This window comes from Hypomesus nipponensis, chromosome 19 (assembly GCF_054491055.1).
Source record: "Hypomesus nipponensis isolate SF chromosome 19, ASM5449105v1, whole genome shotgun sequence".
NCBI classification, from domain to species: domain Eukaryota; kingdom Metazoa; phylum Chordata; class Actinopteri; order Osmeriformes; family Osmeridae; genus Hypomesus; species Hypomesus nipponensis.
In genome coordinates this window covers 2,717,754-2,740,384 of record NC_140379.1, presented here as the reverse complement: position 1 = coordinate 2,740,384, position 22,631 = coordinate 2,717,754, and the positions used below count along the sequence as shown (strand labels likewise).

The 22,631-nt window shown below is 43.5% G+C and overlaps 3 protein-coding genes and 1 non-coding gene across 6 annotated transcripts; all 4 read left to right on the top strand.

Moving 5' to 3' along the window:
- The first annotated feature begins 937 nt into the window (after positions 1 to 937).
- slc7a9 (solute carrier family 7 member 9) lies at positions 938 to 12,610 on the top strand. Of its 3 annotated transcripts, XM_084682555.1 has the most exons (15): positions 938 to 1,317; positions 3,340 to 3,423; positions 4,406 to 4,468; positions 5,566 to 5,691; positions 6,784 to 6,931; positions 7,798 to 8,040; positions 8,183 to 8,308; positions 8,838 to 8,937; positions 9,063 to 9,107; positions 9,197 to 9,320; positions 10,552 to 10,655; positions 10,820 to 10,916; positions 11,069 to 11,218; positions 11,483 to 11,657; positions 12,028 to 12,610. In XM_084682555.1, exons 4-15 carry the CDS (start codon positions 5,572 to 5,574, stop codon positions 12,087 to 12,089), a joined length of 1,494 nt encoding a protein of 497 aa, XP_084538681.1. In that variant the 5' UTR covers positions 938 to 1,317; positions 3,340 to 3,423; positions 4,406 to 4,468; positions 5,566 to 5,571; the 3' UTR covers positions 12,090 to 12,610. The 3 variants fall into 3 exon arrangements, with proteins under 3 accessions (XP_084538681.1, XP_084538680.1, XP_084538682.1); XM_084682554.1 differs by lacking the exon at positions 3,340 to 3,423; XM_084682556.1 differs by lacking the exons at positions 938 to 1,317; positions 3,340 to 3,423 and adding an exon at positions 1,325 to 1,917.
- Positions 12,105 to 14,832, top strand: nudt19 (nudix (nucleoside diphosphate linked moiety X)-type motif 19). The gene is made up of 3 exons (XM_084682557.1): positions 12,105 to 13,629; positions 13,834 to 14,041; positions 14,289 to 14,832. The coding sequence occupies exons 1-3, from the start codon at positions 12,601 to 12,603 to the stop codon at positions 14,507 to 14,509; spliced, it is 1,458 nt and encodes a 485-aa protein (XP_084538683.1). The 5' UTR covers positions 12,105 to 12,600; the 3' UTR covers positions 14,510 to 14,832.
- A 176-nt stretch (positions 14,833 to 15,008) lies between these two features.
- On the top strand, positions 15,009 to 15,081 carry trnav-cac (transfer RNA valine (anticodon CAC)). The gene has a single exon. It is a non-coding gene; the product is annotated as a tRNA-Val (tRNA).
- Positions 15,082 to 15,444: 363 nt separating this feature from the next.
- On the top strand, positions 15,445 to 21,366 carry drc4 (dynein regulatory complex subunit 4). Its single transcript, XM_084682256.1, has 11 exons — positions 15,445 to 15,597; positions 15,762 to 15,854; positions 16,853 to 17,050; positions 17,420 to 17,626; positions 17,978 to 18,032; positions 18,352 to 18,557; positions 18,684 to 18,851; positions 19,332 to 19,418; positions 20,126 to 20,335; positions 20,780 to 20,845; positions 20,956 to 21,366. Exons 1-11 carry the CDS (start codon positions 15,595 to 15,597, stop codon positions 21,106 to 21,108), a joined length of 1,446 nt encoding a protein of 481 aa, XP_084538382.1. The 5' UTR covers positions 15,445 to 15,594; the 3' UTR covers positions 21,109 to 21,366.
- Positions 21,367 to 22,631: the final 1,265 nt, after the last annotated feature.

Below are 22,631 nucleotides of genomic sequence, written 5' to 3'. Positions count from 1 at the left end.
GGGGGGGGTCATTGTATAATTTTCACTCTGTATACAGGTGAGAACATTTGTTTAATCAGTCATTTTTAAACTAAGTAATCGATAACCCAGTTAAAATGTAAATAACTGAACAGGCGTTTCGTATCAGGGGGTCAGATGGCTGAGAGGTTAGGGAGGCGGGCTACTAATCTGAAGGTTGGTGGTTTGTTTCAATCAAGTTTATTTGACAAACACCAAGTGGCACAACTATGTTTAAAAGCTCATTAGGCATGAATGAAGTTTGGTCATGAGAAACCTTGTTAATGTTTGTTTCAAAGGAATCTGAAGGAAGTATTCATGACTACTGTAACTTCAGTGCGTTCTGGTGAGGAATGTGACTGCACGGCAATAGTAAATACAGACTATTGTCCACTAGCGGTTTCAGGGCTTCTTTAAATCCGTCTATTGTTTTCAATCAGCATAAACCTCTTTCTTTCTCTCTCTCTCTCTCTCCCTCTCTCTCTCTCTCCCCCCCCCCCTCTCTCTCTACCTCTCTTTCTCCCTCTCTCATCTCGCTCTCCCTCCCTCCCTCCCTCCCTCCCTCCCTCCCTCCCTCCCTCCCTCCCTCCCTCCCTCCCTCCCTCCCTCCCTCCCTCCCTCCCTCCCTCCCTCCCTCCCTCTGGGTGATTGAGTTCATATGTAGTTCAGAGTTCTGACCATCAGTGGGAGTCGTACAGATGTCGACTATAAAATGGATTGATTTACACATTTTAGCACTCACTATTAAGTTTCTTAATAACAATAACAAGTGTTCTGTCTGGTATTTTAAAATAATTTACAAAACACGTTCCTACAATGGTCTTGATTTATACATTAAATATGATTAGGCTAGTATCCGTTATTATCCCAATAAGTTTTCGAGGGGGCTTGTTTTAGAGGGGGTTCTTCAATAGCTCATGGGTCTGTAAACAAAGAAACATCCGCCGGTGTTTGGTCCACTTGGTGTTTTTGCCAGGTTAAATTTGATACGGGCAGGCCTAGTGCCACGGGTACAAGTATTCCTTTAAAGTTCAACTACCAACGAACACAGTACAGACTAGACATTCAACTTTTGGAGTAGACATTGACGTCTACGAAATATCCATCAGCAAAAAAAAACTCAATTAGCCGTATTTGAAGACTCAACCATAGGCCTGTAGGCTATGCATCCGTTATGATCATCTGCCCAAAAATCAAGAGTGATCTTCAAACGATAAGCGAACGCAAACGTCTATTCGTGAATGTCAAACTAATTTCCATTCAACAATACCAAAATATGACATAGCTAAGCTGGAAGACACCCCTGCATCTTCTCATATAGTGAGTAGTCTAAGAAAGGTTCATAACACGTTTGCCTTGTTTTCATCTTCGGTGTTATTAGGCCTAGCCTACATGTCATGATTTAACCCATAGCCAAATAACCGCAATTTCTGGTTAACATGAATACACTGTCCAGTTTACTCTTCCATTAGCTCGAGGTGCAAGGTTTTGGTTGTTTGGCCAATATAAAAACCCCTACATACTGTACACGTATGTGTCCAAACTTTTGACTACGTTTCGCCTACTCCCAGTGAAAAAACAAATGCATTAATGACTGAACTACAACAGCTACATTAGACTATGAGTAGGCCTAGCATGATAGGCTAATAGGCCTACGTTTGTTCAATTTCGGTTCCTTTCACAAACATGCGGCGGTAAACCGAAATGCAAACAACTTTCTTTCAGCCCACAGTCCTAATCCGTCTCAGTTCAACCCCTAATTAATCTTTAGCTTTAGTTTGAGCCTTCAAGTGGAGCCAACCCAAACGAACAATTGTCCAGTTAGACAAAGTTTGAAGTCGTGACAGCGCTTTGTAAGGAGATACAGTCAGAACAGATACCCAGAAAACTAGTCTACACGACATTTAAATGAAGTTGGGGGTAAGTAGCCAACAAAGCTGTTAAAGTCTGTTTTCTGAGGAGAGGAGAGGCGACACGCGCCTCTGACATGATGCGCGGCAGCGCTTGAGAAACGTTCTACTCTTAAAAAACGAAACGTTTGACGATTCTGAGATTGCCTACTGGCAGTCAGTATGACAGTTTGTGGGTTGTGTAAGAAAATTTTAAAAACGGTTTTCAAGCGCTTGCCACCAACAGAGACAGCTATTTTATCAACAGGCCTCCTCTGACCTATAAACCTTAACATATGTACATATTTGAATATTAAATAGCTTCAGATAGCACGCCTGCTGTATCCTGGTTTTGGAATTAGGCTATGTCGTTTAGTGTCTGGATCAAGAGAATTTTGACCCCATCAGATTTGAGGACAAACAGTATTTATTCAAACTGAAACAAATGTGCACTCCAATTCTACCAGCCCTTTGAAAAATATGTCCATGAATTCTGAGAAATTACACTATACACTTGAATGAACACATTTGAAACATCTCTGGTACACACACACACACACACACATTTCAGCTGGAACATACTTTTACAACTGGCCAACACCTTCAAGTGTTGTAAAGTATCGTCCAACAACAAGGTTACACTCTCAACCTTGCAAATCTCATAAACATTGGCATCACACTGTACCGTGTGTCATGGGTAATCCTTTTACTAATTATTATACAAACTACTCCCTACCCGGAATGTTGGTCCTCTCATACACGTGAGCCAAGCAAGGCGGACTATTGTAAAGTTTTGTTGATCAATATTATATTTTAGTTGTGGCAGCTGAAGATTGCATCTCTTATCTTAACACTGTAAAACGATTAAACACGGAGTATAAGAACATTCAGTCAGTTATCTGTAGTGACACTGAGCTTTTATCACTTTATATAGATTTCTGTCCCCACTATACAGTCCACCATTACAGTTTCTCTGGATTATTTCAACACTCCATAATGTGCAATAACGCAGAAATGAACAAATGAACACAAACGTTTTGAGGTGAGTTGTCGAGTATTGCCTAATGTTTGTTTAACTAAAAAAACTCCAGTCTGTTCAACGTCAAGGAACCCGGAGATAAGACTGATGTAGGAAGGTATTGTATAGGTACTTAATCAATCTCCTGGGGGAAATCACAGCATTACGACAGGAATGCAAAAATTACTGGGTTAGGACAAACTGTACACATGATGTACACATTTGGGGACAGTATATCTGCTACTCTTCTGATCCACTCACACACACACACACACACACACACACACACAGGGTGTCGGATGTCCTTATCAAAGGGGTATTGTGAGTCTGAGGTGTGTTCTCTAGCATAGGGCGGCCCCCTCCCTCTTCTTCAGGGCCCAACTTCCAATAGGAGTCAGATGAAGTCTTAAGGCCCCTCCCATTATATGTGTCCAGTCACAGCCAGGGCAGACAGACTGTGAGAAACTACCATAAGACTGGTATTGGATTCAGGACTGGAACACTGGGCTGTTGACTTAGGTGAGTGTCTGTTCCTAATACTTGGAAGCAGAGGCATGTGAAATAGCAAGAAAAAACATTGTTTTCTTAAGTTATGTGCAGATACACGTTTTGTGTAAATGATTTAGCAGAGCTGTTGTTTATAAAGTTAAACCACAATTGAATATTTACAACAAGGTGTGCAAGTTCAGTTTTTTGGCATTGTAACATCTCCTGGACAAGACGTGTTGTTTTGGTTGCTGTCACGGTAGCTTGCTGTGTGAACAGTGTTCAACCCTACCATGGTCCTTACAGCTCACTCCCTACCTGTCCGGCTAGCTCATACCTGTCCGGCTAGCTCATACCTGTCCAGCTAGCTCATACCTGTCCAGCTAGCCCCTACCTGTCCGGCTAGCTCATACCTGTCCAGCTAGCCCCTACCTGTCCGGCAAGCTCCTACCTGTCCGGCTAGCTCATACCTGTCCAGCTAGCTCCTACCTGTCCGGATAGCTCCTACCTGTCCGGCTAGCTGATACCTGTCCAGCTAGCTCCTACCTGTCCAGCTAGCCCCTACCTGTCCGGCTAGCTCATACCTGTCCGGCTAGCTCATACCTGTCCGGCTAGCTCATACCTGTCCGGCTAGCTCATACCTGTCCGGCTAGCTCATACCTGTCCGGCTAGCTCCTACCTGTCCGGCTAGCTCATACCTGTCCGGCTAGCTCATACCTGTCCGGCTAGCTCATACCTGTCCGGCTAGCTCATACCTGTCCGGCTAGCTCATACCTATCCGGCTAGCTCACACTGGGGGCAGAGGAACTTTACACTTCAAACCTGTTAGTGAGTGAGAGTACAAAAACTTGATGTATGTGTGTGTGTTTCCATGTATTAGTGTGACTTGTGACATCAAAATCGTCCTTTAAACTACTGAGTATGAAGAAGAAGAAAAAAACCTAATAGTAGTGACTGAAGGAGGACACTCACCTGTGGTTAATACATTTTCATTGTGGCATGTTGGGTGTTTCAGGGTCAACAAATACAGCTGATGAAGTTTCTGTATTGAGACCAAACCGCTGAAAACACATAAACGGTGAGTAAGTATTACAAATATATATACTAATATATATATATATATTAATATACTATAACTACAAAAACAAAACACAAATGTCTACAGATCACAGTTCCAGACAACGTAGAATGTCTTTTGCCAGCCAAGTGATAAACAAGTCCTTAGTTTGACTTTAATGACCTGTAAGTTGATGTTCTTTTCAAGGAACATAATCAGAGCCTGACTTAAGTGATGTCATAAAACAAGCGACGGGATGCGCTTGGCCTTGACAGACAGAGCGCTGATGACTCATTTACACCCACTTACAGTACATGTTTGCCATCCCCTGGCGCCTGTCTGCCAGCAGCCATTGACAGGTCAACACGACATGTCAATATACCTCTAAAAGCACACAAGTAGTAGGAGGAGGAAGTGGGTGGTCTCGTGGGTGAATCAACTTCAGGGCTCAGACGATGCTGAGGTGTCTGAACCAGCCTCTAGCCCACGCCACAACTGCTCTTGGAAGACCAGGACTAGTGGAAAGGTGTAAATGTATGACTTGCACACTTGTGCCAAGTGTACTATCAGGTCCTCTCGGACCAGCACTAAGCACCACGTGAGGTCACGTCAACCTGTGGTACTGGGATTTGATATTCAGATTTCTCTCAACCCATTACCCTTTGATAGGACTTTGTACGCTTAACACTCATTTCCCAGAAACGACCCCCACCCCTTCCAATGCACCGTTTCCACACAAAATGGGTGTTTCAACAGCTGTTGCTTAGAAACAGACACCCCTTTGCGAGAGCTGTGAGGTTGCCCCAAGAGATGTGTTGGACGTGACTGCGGAAGAACTGAACGTGCTAATGCTAGCACGTTGCGGCGCAGCTGTTCTGCGATCAAGGCAAATCAACTGGAGGCGTGTATCGTTCGACATAAAACTCCAATCAGTTCACTATGAACTTCATTCAACATCTGCTGTTGCAACATGCCAGTCTTGTTGCTGAATGATCTACAGCCATGAAAATGTCTCTTTTTATTTTTCTCATGTATGTTATTTCTACAAGAATTTGTGTGTGTGTTTATGTATGTCTGTCTGTGTGTCTGTGCATGTGTGCATGCGTGTGTGTCAGCAGGTTGGCATGGACGAGGGCAGCGTGAGGAGGAGAAAGGATACAGGGAACAGTGGTGCTGAACCCAGCATGGCCTCCTTCTCCCCCACTACAGAGGAGAAGGTGAAGGCCACAGTGCTGCAGAAGGAAGTAAGGGCCTTTTTTCTCAGTGTGTGTGTGTGTGTGTGTGTACGTGTTCCACGTGCATGCGTGCATGTCTATCTATGTGTGCATGCTCGGTGTGCATGCTTGCATGTCTCTGTGTGAGTGTGTGTTATAGCCACCAGTGTCTCAGCTCCGGAGAGTGTATCCTTAGTGGATGTTCACACCACAAGATACACACACACAGTGGCTCTCACGGCCCCACACACACACACACACACACAGTCGCTCTCACGGCCCCACACAGCCCCCGTCTCACCCCAGAGGTACCAGCCTGTACCTTCCACTGTCATCTCCATTTAGATCAACACTTCTCCACCCCCCACCCAGCCCCGACCCATCGATGTCACTTGTTCTCTTGTTCTACTTCCAGATTCTTCCTCTTGGAAGTTGGCCTTTTGTCCAGAGGACTTAGTGAGCACCCTAGTTAATGAAATGGGTTGTTCATGCACATCGATTCTCAGTATCTAAGTATGCTAAGCAGGCCACCAACGTTAGGAAGTTGAGTTGTCAAGCTCCACGGCCATTGAACAAGTACACCTCAGAATGTCATGAGAGTGGCAACATGTTTTAGAGTTAGGAAAGCAGAGTCAATGCTTGTGCATCAAGCTTTATTGATCTTTGATAACAAAAAGAATGGCCAATGTGAACCAAATTAATATACATTTTCTTTAATAAAGTCAATTAAGTTTAAGTTTATAGGTTAAACAAGTTCTGGGGACTTCAGCCACAAGGGTTTTGACACAATATTATTGTGGGACAGTGGGTTAAATATTGCCCATATGAAAACATTGTCTGACCAACTCAGGGACTTGATTTTGTGTGTTAAAATGAATGTTAAACAGAATGTTAAAATGCAAGGAGCACATCTGTACTATTCATCATCAAAATCATTTTCACCCTATATCAGCTTTATTCCTCATTTTACATCCCCAAATAGTTCAAATGTTATTGTCTGGTATTATACTGAAGAAAAGGTCAGTCCTTGATGGGGAGAGGAGACACATTAAGGGAGAGCAGCAGGAAGTCGTCATCCTAAGCCACATCCTGTCTGGATGACCACTTCCTGTCTCTCTCCAGGTGGGTCTACTGAGCGGCATCTGCCTGATCGTGGGCACCATGATCGGCTCGGGGATCTTCATCTCTCCCAAGGCCGTGCTGGAGCGCTCGGGAGCGGTTGGACCATGCCTGTGTGTATGGGCAGCCTGCGGACTGCTGGCCACTCTGGGTGAGAGACACGACACACACACACCACACACACACACACCCACACACACACTGGAGACTTACAAGTGTAGACACGTTCAAACACACATGCCACACTCCGGGCTGGTCTTTTCTAAGATATCCATGACTACTGTGAGGAGATACTACAACAGTCTGCAAAACAATTTAGTAAAAAAACATTCATAGTAAACAGAAAAGGCTAATCCATTTACATGAAAAAATATTTGCTATTGAGCCCTAAACATGAAAGAACGCATAAATAACCCACAAAGTAACTGAAGAGGTATGTCATAAATAAGAGATTTTCTTCAATCCTGAAACCAAACAACAGACAGATTTGATGTCAAGGATTTTATCGTTTGTGATCATGTAGAAATGATAAAACAGTTTTTATGCCGTTGACCTGTTTTTGCAATTTAGACCTGTTCTGAAACGTGGCTATTCTCAGTCATATAACAATAAGTAGTTTAGTCCTTGGGAAAAATGCCAAGAATGGGATAACAGCTCAGTAGGAGAGACTGTGTCAGTGTGTTAAATCCCACAAGACCTAGAAGAGGGAGGCTTAATCAACCTGACACAAACTCAGCAGAGTTACCAGGAGTCAACGAGGGAAATCCCATCCTGTCTATCTGTGACTGTAATCTCTCTCCCTCTCCCTCTCCCTCTCCCTCTCTCTCTCTCTCTCTCTCTCCCTCTCCCTCTCCCTCCCCCCTCTCCCTCTCCCTCTCCCTCTCCCTCTCCCTCTCCCTCTCCCTCTCTCTCTCTCTCTCTCTCTCTCTCTCCCTCTCCCTCTCCCTCTCCCTCTCCCTCCCCCCTCTCCCTCTCTCTCCCTCTCCCTCTCCCTCTCCCTCCCCCCTCTCCCTCTAGGTGCACTGTGCTATGCGGAGCTGGGCACCATGATTACTAAATCGGGGGGAGAGTACCCCTATCTGATGGAGGCCTTTGGGTCCATCGTGGCCTACCTGTACTCCTGGACCACCATCATGGTCCTAAAGCCCTCCTCTTTTGCCATCATCGCCCTCAGCTTCGCGGAGTACGCATCCACTCCGTTCTACCCGGGATGCCAGCCTCCGGTCGTCGTCACTAAGTGTCTGGCTGCAGCTTGCATCTGTGAGTCTTAATATACTTTCTACTTTTTTGTCCAAGAATTGTTGCTCAAGGAGTGCCTCAGTAGCTCACTGGATACGTGTGCAAACTGGGTTTCTACTCAACTCTTTCCTGACTCGTTTTTTTTTCCTCCTTCATCCTTCAGTATTGATAGTACTGGTCAACTGTCTTAGTGTCAAGCTGGCCAGTTACGTCCAAAACTTCTTTACCGCAGCCAAACTGTTCATCATCCTTATCATTGTGGTGTCTGGCATTGTGCTGTTGGCCCAAGGTAGGCAGATCCTAATCTGTCGGAATTTAGGAGAGACGACTATGGAAACAAATTAGTGGCAGAATGTTTTGAATTTTGAAGGAATTGAATACTTAATATAGAAATGTAAACATTAAACCAGATTTGTTGGTTTTGTATTCACCTCTTTATGATTGAAATATTAATTTATTTAAATGTAAAGAAAAAATCATGAAAAAAATATTCTGAAAAAAATATTGCAAAACTGCTGCATTTTTTGGGATCTGAATTTTGCTGTTTGAATTTGACCAACCTGAATTTCTGAACTTTGAATTTTTGGATCAGATTTTTGTAAAAAAAAAAGAAAAAAAAGAAGTGAAATCAAAACCAATTAATTTTGTGGTATTTACATTTCAATATTAAGTATTCAATTGAAAACATTGTCATTGATTTGCTTCTATAGACAACAGTAAACATTTAATAACAGTATTCTGTTCATGGTTAAGAAAATATTTCAAAAAATATGTATTTATTACATGGAGTTATAACCACGTGTGTTTGTGTGTGTCAGGGAACACACAGAATCTGTCAAATGCCTTTGAAGGGTCATCGACCTCTTTTGGCAACATTGGACTTGCGTTTTACAACGGCCTTTGGGCTTACGATGGGTGGTAAGACCTTCTGTCAATTCTTATCACTTCTTCACTTACTGTAATGTTTTATGACTTTAAGTTCTTTGTTTAGTCTTGTCTGGAAAAGAATGACACGGTGACACCATCAACTGTTTCTCCTTCAGGAACCAACTGAACTTCATAACTGAGGAACTGGAAAACCCATTTAGGTGAGTGAAGGTTCATTCTGCAATTGAGCTATGTCGAAGTGGGTTTATTTTGCAGAATCTACCTTAAAATAATTGTTGATCTCCACTAGGAATCTTCCCCTGTCCATCATCATCGGGATTCCTCTGGTGTCAGTTTGCTACGTGCTGGTCAACATTGCCTACTTCAGTGCCATGTCCGCCACAGAACTGTTACAGTCTCCAGCCGTCGCCGTGGTAATGATAACGCCATCATGGCGATTGATGCTCTGCTCCACTCAGGGCTGCCTGTTCAGGGTCGTTCCCCTGGTAACAGCATTCACAAGGGGTCAAGGGTGTGCGAGAAATTGAAAAGACTGACCTTTCATCTCTGTTAAACATGACCCGTAGTCCCAAACATGCTTTATTGGAACCATGTATTGTATTATTCTTCAACGTCAAGGTCAAGGTAAACTTTATTATCCACAAGTAGGAAATTCATATGGTCACCATTACACGCTCCATTGTTAGAAAGCCTGCTGCATACAAATAAAAACATAAATACATGAATACATAAATACAAAAGCATTAAATACAAAAACAGTTAACATTGTACCATATTAAATATATAAGAAAATAAATTAACTAGCTGAATGCTAGCTGATTGTTGTACAGCCTTATTGCTGAAGGCACAAAAGAATTGCTGTACCTTGTGGTCCAAATTTTCCTCTGCAGTACTCTGCCACTTGACCTGTTGCTTCTTAAGACATTTTGATGAAGAGGGTGGGTTGAATCATTTATAATTTGTTCTGTCTTTTTAAGACTAAGATTGTTGGGCTCAATTGGGCTACAGATACCTGATCAGCTCCAATGATCTTACTGGCTGTTTTGACTATTCGTTGCAAGTGCCCTTGTATTACGCTCTGTGTTTCTTTGTGTCCATTCACTTTGATTACAGAAGGACAGGCATGGAGGAGCATGCTATCAGTTCAATTTCAGTTTGACTATGGGCCGTTCAGAAGCTGGCGTTTAGGGCCCTGGGTATTTGGTTCCCCCAGCTGGAGAAGGCTTTTTGATAGGCTGAGCTTGACAGATGCATGATAACTGTGTCGTCTGTGGTTGAGGATTTGCTCTATTTTGTATTTGAAGAAACACTTTGTTGTGTTCTGAAATCCTTGAATCCTTTGAGCATCAGAGAGCCTTTATAGCTTAACCCTTGTGCTGCCTTCGGGTCATTGTGACCCACCGTTGAGGTGCAACAAGAGCTCGTGTTTATGATCGATTCAATTATTGAGTAATATTTATTGTCTGCTGTTGCTATCATTACACTGACAAATGCATATAAACATCAAGCTTAGATGGAAACCACACCATTAGTGGAGTAAGACGATTTCTTCTTCAGGGCTCAACCAAACAGGTTTAGGGTTGTAAAACAAACATTGCCTTGAACCCATGTCTCTTCTGACAGTTTGATTTACGTCCCCTTTAGACTTTTGGTGACCGAGTACTCTACCCCATGTCCTGGGTTGTCCCTCTCTTTGTGGTCTTCTCCACTTTCGGGGCGGGAAACGGAAGTTGCTTCACCGCCGGCAGGTGAGGGAATTTACCGGCAGGCATTTTTATATTGAGTCATTTAGCAGACGCTCTTATCCAGCATTTTGAGAGACTCAATCAAAAGGCTCCTGTTGTCTGAGGCATGTTGGCGTACAAAGACGTTTCTGATTGGTCTAAATGAAATGCGCTGTAATTCCTCTTAGGTTGACCTATGTGGCTGGAAGAGAAGGTCACATGGTAAAGATCTTGTCATACATCAGCCCGAGGTATTACACTCCATCCCCTGCCCTTATCTTCAACGTGAGTCCTCCCGGTTTAATAATCCCCATTAGTCTCCACCCGCACTCATCCAGACAGTCATATCGGCATTACCATCTTAAAGTCATGTCCCAGGACCATGTGATTCACTAGGAAGAGTTCACTTTTCTATCTTTTTTTTGTTGCAATTCTAGGGGATTCTGGCTATTCTGTACACTGTCCCAGCAGACATTAACAGTCTTATCAACTACTTCAGCTTTGCTCAGTGGGCGTTCTACGGTCTAACGGCTCTTGCTCTCATCGTCATGCGCTTCACCAGGAAGGAACTTCCCAGGCCAGTCAAGGTACGACAAAACAACGACAAGAGGGAAAACTCTAATTTCCAGAACACGAAACGCACATCCTGGATATTTAACATGTCATACATCATTCAATTTCACACCCCTAAGAGTTAAAAACACTCAAATGTTATTTTAACAAATAACAAATGTTATTTTAACGAATATATTAATAAAAACTGTTTTTAAAACATTCTAAAACCAATTCAAATCCATCCCAGATGCTCTCCCTCATAGATGAAACGCTGACGTGTTTCTGTGCTTGCTCAGGTACCAATAGCCATCGCTTTCCTGGTGGTGATCGTATCCTGCTACCTTGTCCTAGCCCCCATCATAGACAAACCAGAGCTGGAGTATCTCTACTGCACCATCTTCATCGTCAGCGGCCTGCTGCTATACTTCCCTTTTGTCCACCGCAAGTTCGGCTGGACACGCAAAGTCATGAGTATGTGTCATCAGTCCTCGTTGCCCAGCTCTCAGTCTGAGACATCGATGTTAGATGAGTTAAGCTCAATGGTTAGATGGTTTGATCAGATCTAGAGGTTGCATGTTCTAATTCCTCTCTGTATGTCGCTTTGGATGAAAGCGTTTAATAATAGGTTACATTATTTTTATTAATACTTGTATATGAACTCCGCTAGCCTCTTATATGGATGGTCTTGTCTTTTAAAAAGGTGACCAGGCACATTTGAAATCTCAATGATACCACTGTTTTAGGTTTAGATTTATGCAAGTCCTTATGCTATTTATGCTAAAGACACTCTTTGTATCTGAGGTTTTGTCATTTGGACACATTTAACCGTTGATTTTTGTAGGGCCCATCACCAAGCACCTGCAGCTGCTGATGGAAGTGGTCCCCCCAGACAAAATTGAATGACGAAGATGAATGGACGTTAATGGACAACTAGTGGATATCTAGACTGCTCTTCCACTGAACAGAATATTCGGACAAGCCAGAGGAATAGTCTAGATCTCATGCTGGATGCAACAGGGATCCCTCTGATGAATGAAATGAATGTACATTTAATTCTGGGGCTATTTAATCTGGCTTGAACTGCAATTCCTTCCCCTCTGGTCTGGTCCTTTTCATTGTCTGTCCAAGTATGAACTGCCAGCAGTCTTTTGTTTACACTATAGGAAGATACTAAAAACCTATAAAGCTTTCAAAATGCCCATGACTTTTTTGTTAGTTTAGTTTTTTTCCCCTCATGGTTTAGTTTTAATGAAATGTTTGATACCACATTCAAGCACTGTGTATACTAACGTTTTACTGCAAATATTGTAAGTTTAAAAGAATACAGACCTCTTTGTTCTCTCTGTTTTTAATGTTGTGCTACTATTGCAGTGTAAATCTTCTGTATTTTTGATTGTACGAGAATGAAAGAAAAATGGATTACAGACCAGTTCAAACTGTAAATTTTACAATGAATCCAATTAGTCATGTTCTTTGCGTTTTTGCTTTCTCAAAGTCAGCCAGGTCGGTAGATGGCACCCCTAACTTCTTCATGAGCTGTCATACTTTCCTTCGCTCTTCTTTGATTTCCTGCTATGTAATTTCCTTCAAAACAACACAGTTCTTGAAGCATTTTGGAAATGGAAAATTAGTACATTCGTTGCCGAGGATGAATACAGCTCTTAAACACTGGAAGGAGGCAGCGACTGTCATTATATCTGCGGGTACGAGGCACAAACTTTCAGATGGTTTTTCAAGGTGCCTCGATAAAGGCACCTCTACACCTAAAACAGGAATTGAAGGACTGTCAAACTTTCCACACGAATCCACCTTCGATTATGATGTACTTTTGTTGAAACGAAGCGGTAAAAGTGGATTTATGCCTAATGCTTATGTCTTCCCGGGAGGGTTGGTAGAACCTTCTGATTTCTCTAGCGAATGGCTGGACATATTCAAGGCTTTTCGGCGCTCGCCAAATTTTGGTTTAGGAATTGTCAAACAGCCACCGGCAACCAGACCTCCCATTTTCGCTACGGATAGAATGAAACTCGGTTCTCCAATCCCAGGAGATGTGGCGTTTCGAATATGCGCCGTTCGTGAGACATTCGAGGAATCTGGCGTGCTCCTGGCGGTGCCTAAAGAGGAGGAAAATAGTTTGCTAAAAAAAATTGAGAATACGAGTAGTCAAAACCAGACCGAATTGACAAGAGTACACAAGCTGTGTGACAAGAGCGAACTCGCTAAGTGGAGAGCGTTGGTTAATAAGAATCCATCGAACTTTATCAGAATGTGCAGAGAGCTGGAATGTTTGCCTAACATTTGGGCATTGCACGAATGGGGTAATTGGCTGACCCCTTCTGGCGTCTATGAGAAGCAAAGGAGATACGATACTGCATTCTTCATGTGCTGCTTGGAAGAGACTCCGGACACCCTCCAAGACGAGAAGGAGATTGTGCATTTTAAGGTAATTCCGTAGTTTCCTTAAATGTGGATTCCCTGACTTAAGTTACCTTTTGCTTAATAAACGTTTTAGTCTAAGACAACCTGCTATTAGATAGGCCCACATGAAACCTAGGCTACCCGTAAAGTAGTCAACCTGTCAGTCAGACGTTTAAAATGGGGAGATAACAAATATTAGCTAACGGCTATCTTTGTCTGTATGGTTCAGTGGTCGCCACCTTCAGAGATACTCCATAGATTTCTGGGCCGCCAGCTGTGGATTGCCCCACCTCAGTTCTACGACCTCAGCCGAATGTGTCGTTTCCCCTCCTTGGCTCATCTGCACAACTTTGCCAGCCGGAGAGGCAGCGAGGGCTGTGAGCAGTGGTTACCTGTCCGCCTGGTGACCGACAACGTCTACATATCACTCCTCCCAGGTGCTCAGATGCTCCCTTCTATACACCTTGATATAAAACGTAATCTGTCACTCTGCTCAATTGCTTTGGTGAAGAATTGGTAAAGTGGGAAATTTAACTTCATAAAGGTGCCCGGTTCCCGAGATAAACGAGCTACACACACACACACACACACACACACACACACACACACACACACACACACACACACACACACACACACACACACACACACACACTGACTCTGTTTTCCGCTTTTCTCTCAAAGGTGACTCCTTGTACCCAGAAGATGGCTCCGGCCAGATAGACGTGAACAAGATCACAGATGCAAGCCTCCAGGAAACGGAAAAGGGGAGCTCAGCGCTTCACCGCATAGTGTGCCACGACCTGCACACGGCTGCAGTCCACATCTCCATCACGCCCAAGTACAACCACCTGCTGCCCTTCGGTAACCCTTTCTTGCGAAGCGACACCAACAGTCAGCTTTGACCAAGCAATCTTCCTGTCCTTTATAACTGGGCTAAGCACCCCTGCCAAACTCTTAATTGCTGTACATTAGCCTACAGCAAAACTAATATTGATGAATATTATTAGTAAATTATATTAATATAATGTAATAAAACTACGAAATAAAGGGTCTTGAGAATACTATCCCAGAGGTGAAGACCATTCCGCATCATCGAATCCCGGCAAAATTGTCATGAACTAATCTTCCTATGTTATTTTTGCAGATTTGTTGACTCGATGTTGTTTACTGCTGACTAAAGTTATATTTATAATTGTGGAAATAAAATATATACTTCTATACACAATTTTCGTCGTTGTATTCGGGTACATTCGCTCAATAAAGGGAGATAGACTGAGTCACCTTTCTTTTTCTTTAACAACAGCGCCACAATAAACTACCAGAGGCCGTTGAGGTATTACACCCATATTGTGGCCTACCATAGATAAAGAACTAAAGTGATTTCGTAAAGCGAAGGCATCTGTTTCCGTAGTGTAGTGGTTATCACGTTCGCCTCACACGCGAAAGGTCCCCGGTTCGAAACCGGGCGGAAACAAAATTTATTTTTCCCCGCTTTGAAACCGGGTAAAAACGTAGTCCGATTGATTTCCAACTTTTTCAGCTTTCTGGGTCAGTGAAAAGACAAGGAATTCCAGTTATACCAAATTTAGGAGAAACAAACATTTTCCCTGTACTACTGTAGTAATAAATCTAGTTGTAAAATAGTACATTTAGTATTACCTTAATAACACTATTTGACTGTGGGGTGTTATAGGTACCTGCTTGACTTTTCCCCTGCCTACAAATTCGGTGGAATTAATGTGATTATGGTTTCGTCTCCCTACCTTCCAAGTAGTGGGGTACTTCTCCACCCCGCCACTATGCTACACAGACAACGTACAAAACGTGGCAAACCAAGTTGCCATGACAATACTTTGTTGACGTTTGGGATTCAAACAAATGGATGCATGCTAACGAATGTGCTAGCCCACTCTTGTGAGTGTAGACTATATTGTGTGTATATATATATATATATATATATATGTGAGTCTGGTCGCAAAAAATAGCAATGGTAAGTACATGGTAGTCTTCATGAACTGTGCGGTCTGTTTGCCCATACATACCCTATGCTATTGCTAGCTGTTAGCTCCAGTATCCTGTGCTACGCCTGTGCTAGCCGAGCTCCTGCTAGATCACTACAGTATCTGACGTGAACTGTAAATCTTGTATTTCCAGCCACCTAAAAAGAAAGGTGCAGGCAAACCTGCCAAGGGCAAGACGCCAACGGTAGTCGATGGCCTTTCCACAGAAGAGATGTCGAAGGAGCAGGTAACGTTATACGACATATAGGCGGATAGCTAGATAGCTTATGCTAGCTATACTGTACTATAGACGCGTTTGCTGAAGTTGATTGTAATGTATCTTGAACCAGTTCTCTAGCCTGCCACAGAAGTCATTTTAGCTCAAATGATCGTAAGGAAGCACAGCATTTCTAGACTTTCATGCTGATGTAGCGTGGTTGGAAACTGCCGCAACTGGTGCTGGTTTAGTTATTTTTATTTGCCTGCACACGAAGAGACAACACACTATTAGTGCAAATCACAGCTCTGCACCTTGCTAGCCAAAGGTCAAGCCGAAGAGACCAAGCGAACTTAAACGAAATACAAGGTGCTGCATGGACATTCAGTACACAACAGCACACCACACAATAAAAGTACAATTATATACAACATCATTCGGACAAAATAAAAGACTTACCTGAACACGAAGAGACAGACAACACACAATATGTTTGCCATTGGTGCCAATCACAGCCCTCGGGCAACTGCGTGAGCACATGGAAACTCATTTAAACACTGTCCCCAATTACCATCATATTACAATAGGTACCCTAGTATGCGAGCTCGGTGAAACTTGTTAATATAAATCTTTATATTGTCCACAAAACTTATGTTTGCATAACAACACATTGTGTAACATTACCACTGTTTTATATTGAACAAATTTCGGAGCGAAGGACCGCGTACCTTGCTAGCCTAAGGTCAGGCCGAAGAGAACAATAAGTATGTACAATATAGAAATGAAAAAGTGTCTCTAGACCAAAAATTAACCTTAGCTATGCATCTGTAATTAAATTTAAAAAACACAGAATTATTATTATTATCATCAAATTATTAACATCCCCTCTAGACCTGACCTATTTGAATTGGTCCTTGTGTGCAATTTAGTGCATAATCTAGGTGGATCAACGTCACACTGCTACACATACATCGACCGACAAACCAAGGACAACATAACATTGAGACGGTTGTTCTTTGCTGTTGCAGCTCGAGGAGCACATTGTGCGACTCCGCGAAGAGCTGGACAGGGAGAGAGAGGAGAGGAACTACTTCCAGCTAGAGAGGGACAAGATTCACACCTTCTGGGAGATCACCAAGAGGCACCTGGATGAGAGGAAGGCAGACCTTAGGAACAGGGACAGGGAAATGGAGGAGGCAGAGGAGCGCCACCAAGTAGAGATCAAGGTAACACACACACACACACACACCCGCACATACACGCACGCACGCACACACACACACACACACACACACACACACACACACACACACACACACATACATACACACACACACACACCTACCCACACACACACATACACACACCCGCACATACACGCACGCCCGCACACACACACATACACACATACCCACACACCCGCACACACATACACACCTGCACACACATACGCACACGCACGCCCGCACGCACGCCCGCACACACACACACACAGACTCAGAAATGCCCAAAAGCTGTAGAAAATGCAATATTCTTCCCTTTTGGAACATTTCTAAAATCAAATTTAAACCTGATTATTGATTTTGCCTTCCCAGGTCTACAAGCAGAAGGTGAAACACCTTCTTTACGAGCACCAGAACAGCATATCTGAGCTGAAGGCAGAGGGTGTGGTCTCCACCAAGCTCATGCAGAAGGAGCAGTCCGAGCTGGAGAACGAGCTTCGCAAGGGCATGCGCAACCTGAAGGTGGACTGTAAGGAACAGGAGCTCTCCAATGAGAACCTTGTCAAAGGCCTTAAACTGGTTAGTGGTCCCCACAATCACTTGTTTCTCCACTGTCACGCCTGTCGAGTCGGTATTGGATGCACACTGCAAGAGCGGCCTAGAATTTAAGTGCAGAAATATCAATAATGAACTTGCCTATGCTTAAAACATTTGGCTGCCAGTGCAGTAAGCACAATTACTTTAAAAATATTTATTAAAATAATGTGTTTAAATTAAGTCACTACATAAGCCATTTATACTAGAAACAAGTCCAACTGGATTAGAAATCTAAAAACAAGATGATCACACTCAGTTTACAGTTTGTACAGTGCCTTCTTATTTAATTCCTGTCTGAATGTATCTTTGATTCCTGTTATTTTCGTCAATCAGAAACACGCGGAAGAAGTAACTAAAACAAGAAACAACTTTGAGAGACAAGTAAGAGGTGAGATGATGTGTTTATATCAACTGAAAAACTGTCTCAGTAGACGAGCACGCAGCACCATGTAGGCTGACGCCTCACGGGGGAGGCCCGGGTTCGATTCCTGTCCAGGCCCTTTACCGCATGCCCCCCCTCTCTCTTTCTGTCTCTCTCTGTCCTCTCAGACACACGATCTCTGTCAGAAATAAATAATAAAACAAGAAGAATGTAAGGCTGGGTGTCAAACCTGCCCCCACCTCTCATATGCTAAAGCCTATATATTTAAAGATAAATAAGCCAAATAAGGGTCTGCGTCTGTCTTCTGCTGCCTCTGCTTGAGTAGAAATCGAGGCCAAGTATGAGAAGAAGATGCAGGTCCTGCGCCAGGAGCTGGATCTGAGGAGGAAGACGGAGACCAATGAAATCGTCCAGAGGAAGGACAACCAGATCAACACTCTGATGAAGAACCACGAGAAAGCCTTCAGCGACATCAAGAACTACTACAATGACATCACACTCAACAACCTGGCCCTGATCAACTCGCTCAAGGTTGGTCGTATCCACAACAACGACCCCAGCTGAGAAACGACACCGCCCACAGCCCAGTAGGGTTATTTCACAGTTTTATCATTGTGGCTTCAAATGCGAGTGTGTGTGTGTGTGTGTGTCTCTCAGGAACAAGTGGAGGAGATGAAGAGGAAAGAGGAGAGGTTGGAGAAGGAGATGGCGGAGGTGCTACTCCAGAACAGGCGTCTGACGGAACCGCTGCAGAGAGCCAAGGAGGCGGTGGCTGATCTCCAGAAACAGCTGGCCAACTACGAGAAAGACAAGGCCTCCCTGGCGGTGGGTAACAGCTCCAACACTGGATGTCTGGGATCGCGTTTCCAAAATGGAGGTCACATACAGTGTAATAGCTTAAACCCACACCAGAGTACGCGGAGATGACTCATCCATCTGAGCCGTGCTGTTTTTGCATCGTAATGGACGCGAAGTTGCTCTCGAGAACCGTACACAGCAAAAAAAAGTCAGATTTAAGTGTCAAAATATCAGTTGAGCTTGCTTATGCTTGAAACATATAAATGTGGCTGCCAGTGCAGTAGGAAACATTCATTTGGTAAGATTTATTCAAATAAGTGTTGTTTACTTAACTTAAGTCACTACATAAGCCCTTCATACTAGAAACCAGTCCAAAAAGATTTGAAATCTTAAAAACAAGATTATTTCACTCAGTTAGATGTCCAGTTTTGTCAGTGTAAGACTTGGTATACTGTTTTTGTTGATGATGGCAGGAGTGATTTAAAGGATTTCTGTCTCCTCTGACAGGGGGCCAAAGCACGTCTGAAGGTCGCCGACAAAGAGATGAAGGCCCTGAGATGGGAGCACGAGGTGCTGGAGCAGAGGTTTAGTTCGGTGAGTAGCTTGTAAAACTAAATAAAGAGTGCGTTAATCATTTTCCTTTAATGTAACACAAGCTGTTTACCTCAAATTTTTTGTAGGACTCATGGCAACAATATGGGTGTCTCTCAGTGGTAGAGCGCTTGTAGATTCAGAGATCCGACAAAATATTGTTAGAACAATGCACTTCTTGATTGTCTGCTGTTCGTTTAAGACATAATCAGATATACTTAAATTTCCTTCAGGACGATATTGGACACATCTTCTGCTCACATTCTGCTCTTAAAATACAAATTACATTAAGTACAAACACAGGCTGTCACCCTTACACATTCACACACGTGACCTACAGTACATGCAGACTGTCAGTCACAAACCAACTGCAAACTGCCCGTCTTAAAACGCACCTGTAAACATCGTACATAATACAAATCAGTGTCTCTCTTTGGATAAAGCGTCTGCAGAAGTCCCGCCATTTGAACTGTCACTGTCCCATTTTAAATGTTAGTCACTTAGCAGACGCTCTTATCCAGAGCGACTTAGTAAGTACAGGGACATTCCTTCCGAGGCAAGTAGCCTCGGAGGGAAGCCTTGCGTCATTTTGCACGGCCGGGAATCGAACCGGAAACTTTCTGATGAATACTCCCTAACCTACTATAAGTGTTATTAACTATAAGACTCCGTAACCACTCAGCCATCTGACCCCCTGTCCCACAATGCAGGTTCAGGTGGAGAGGGACGATTTGTACAAGAAGTTCACCCAGGCCATCCTGGAGGTGCAGCAGAAGAGCGGCTTCAAGAACCTGCTCCTGGAGAGGAAGCTGGGAGCGCTGGCCCTCAGCCTGGAGAAGAAGGAGGCCCAGCTCAATGAGGTCCTGGCTGCCTCCAACCTGGACCACTCCGCCCTCAGCGTGGTCACACGAAAACTGGAGGTACTGTGCCCGCATACACACACACACACACACAGCCCTCACCTGCTCGCTCATTCACTCACTCACTCACTGGCTTGCTTGGATGTTTACTTACTCATTTTTCCTCCCTCCCTCTCTCTCTCTCTCTCTCTCTCTCTCTCTCTCTCTCTCTCTCTCTCTCTCTCTCTTTCTCCCCCTCCCCCTCCCCCTCCCCCTCCCCTCCCCCTCCCCCTCCCCCTCTCCCTCTCCCTCTCCCTCTCCCTCTCCCTCCCCCTCTCTCCCTCCCTCCCCCTCTCTCTCTCTCTCCCTCTCTCTCTCTCTCTCTCTCTCTCTCTCTCTCTCATACACAAACACACACACATGTTCTGAGCATTCTGGAATTGGGTTCACTAATGCTCTGTTCTTGGCAGCTGTCTCGACCCCCCCACAATGCTGATAAACACCTTGTCACTTGTTTCCCAACAGGACGTGCTCGACTCCAAGAACACAGCGATCAAAGACCTGCAGTATGAGCTGGCTCGGGTCTGCAAGGTGAGGTTGACGGCGTCATACACAGAAGCGTGTCGTAAACACGCATTGTACGGTACGATTTGGTGTAATTGTGTGTGAACTGTGTGTTAACGTGCTCGCGTGTGTCCTAGTCCCATAACGACCTGCTGCGCACATACGAGGCCAAGCTCAGAGCCTTTGGGATCCCTGTAGAGGAACTGGGCTTCAAGCCGCTGGAGAGCAGCTTCTTGGCTGGACAGCAGCTGGGACAGGGCCCTGCTGGCCTGGTGTCGGCATCCACATGAGATGTGGCTCCAGCCCTGGACTCCCAGACGCAAGACTTCCCCTGGTCCTCCCTTGGCTCACCCCCACCCAGACTCGTGACCAATAGAATTTATTTATCACTGCACAGCTTAGGTGACTGTGAATGTGTCTGACCTTCCACTTGTTTCAAAGGTTGAAAAACCTCCAAGGATTTGAAAGATCCAGGATTCAATGGAAATTAGATGAAATTGTCTTTCTGTTTCCTCTACTGTAAATGTCAAATAAAAGTCAAGTTGAAATCCACGCTTACAATTTGTTATTTTGGGACACGTGACTTAAGTCAATGAGTAGCTGTTTGGCGGTGAGTTAATAGACTATAAAGGGAGTTTATGAATTGTATTTATTTATTCACAATACCACTTAAAATATTACAACAATACAGTTGGGGTACAAGATCAATTGGGTAGAGTGAATGGGTCCCCCAACGAAGCTAGGAAAGCTTATAGGTGGGAGCTAATGATTCATGAAAGGGGAGTGGTACAGACTATAGGATACACAATACCACAGATGAAGATAAGTAGATGCATGCAAAAGGCGCACAAGTACATACATAACGTTACATACATTCAATCATAACCATAGATCCCAGTAGTCCATGAAAAATGTTTTTTTTTATATATTAGGTATAGGTTAATAAATTATTTTTTAGTTGTCTTTTGAATCTGGATTTTCTCACAGAACAGGCTGTCTCCTCTTAGCCTAGTATTTGTTGTGCTCGAACAGAACTGATTCAATTCCATGAGCTTTTTAGGAAATCTACAACAGGTTGAAGTTTAGTTCAGAAGTTCTTCTTTTGCCAGTCAGCAACGGTAATAGCTACTTGGGCCCCAGTCCCACACAGACCTCCTAAATGCATAACTGGAAAGGGCTCCATACGATATTGTCTGGCTGGAAGGCATATTTTTTTCTGAGGATTTATTGATGTTTGGTTACCAAGAACATATGGATGCACTTTTCATGATGTATGGAGACTTATGCAGATTGTTGAATGCTGAAATAGTATTTCATGTGATTTAATATTTTACAGATGTGCTTTGCAAATCTCTGGAACAATGATGATGGGTCAAGGCAGAACAGCCATACATAGATGCTTAACTGAGACACTTTCGTGGGAGTTTTTCACAACACGGGTGTGCGCCATCATACTTAACCTTGAGATAAACAACACAATATTGTAACCATATTGTGACATGACATTGATGCAACTTAGCAGATAGTGCCTCCTTGTGGACAGATTCAATGTTTATATTGACTATGATGTTCATCTGACAAGATATATGTATTTATCGTACAGACGTGTTTACACAGGAAGGTTTAGGGGAATGATTTTTCTGTATTTTTTCTTTCTTTTTTTTAACGAATGTTATTGACAGCATGAACTGTTGACTTACATGAAAATGGACGATGATAATATTATTAAACCGATAAATGTAAACGTAAACATACATCTTAACTATTCCATATCGATAACATGCAGCTACAGTTTTTGGTAGTAATATTAAAT

Excerpts from the sequence above, each read along its gene's own strand:
- slc7a9 (XM_084682554.1), top strand. The coding sequence starts at position 5,572 with ATGGACGAGGGCAGCGTGAGGAGGAGAAAGGATACAGGGAACAGTGGT. Across the intron at positions 8,041-8,182 it reads TCTGGCTGCAGCTTGCATCT|TATTGATAGTACTGGTCAAC; the intron begins GTGAGTCTTAAT and ends TTCATCCTTCAG. Across the intron at positions 10,917-11,068 it reads CCCCTGCCCTTATCTTCAAC|GGGATTCTGGCTATTCTGTA; the intron begins GTGAGTCCTCCC and ends TTGCAATTCTAG.
- nudt19 (XM_084682557.1), top strand. The coding sequence starts at position 12,601 with ATGGATTACAGACCAGTTCAAACTGTAAATTTTACAATGAATCCAATT. Across the intron at positions 13,630-13,833 it reads AGGAGATTGTGCATTTTAAG|TGGTCGCCACCTTCAGAGAT; the intron begins GTAATTCCGTAG and ends TGTATGGTTCAG. Across the intron at positions 14,042-14,288 it reads CTACATATCACTCCTCCCAG|GTGACTCCTTGTACCCAGAA; the intron begins GTGCTCAGATGC and ends TTTCTCTCAAAG.
- drc4 (XM_084682256.1), top strand. Across the intron at positions 17,627-17,977 it reads TTGTCAAAGGCCTTAAACTG|AAACACGCGGAAGAAGTAAC; the intron begins GTTAGTGGTCCC and ends TTCGTCAATCAG. Across the intron at positions 20,336-20,779 it reads TGGTCACACGAAAACTGGAG|GACGTGCTCGACTCCAAGAA; the intron begins GTACTGTGCCCG and ends GTTTCCCAACAG.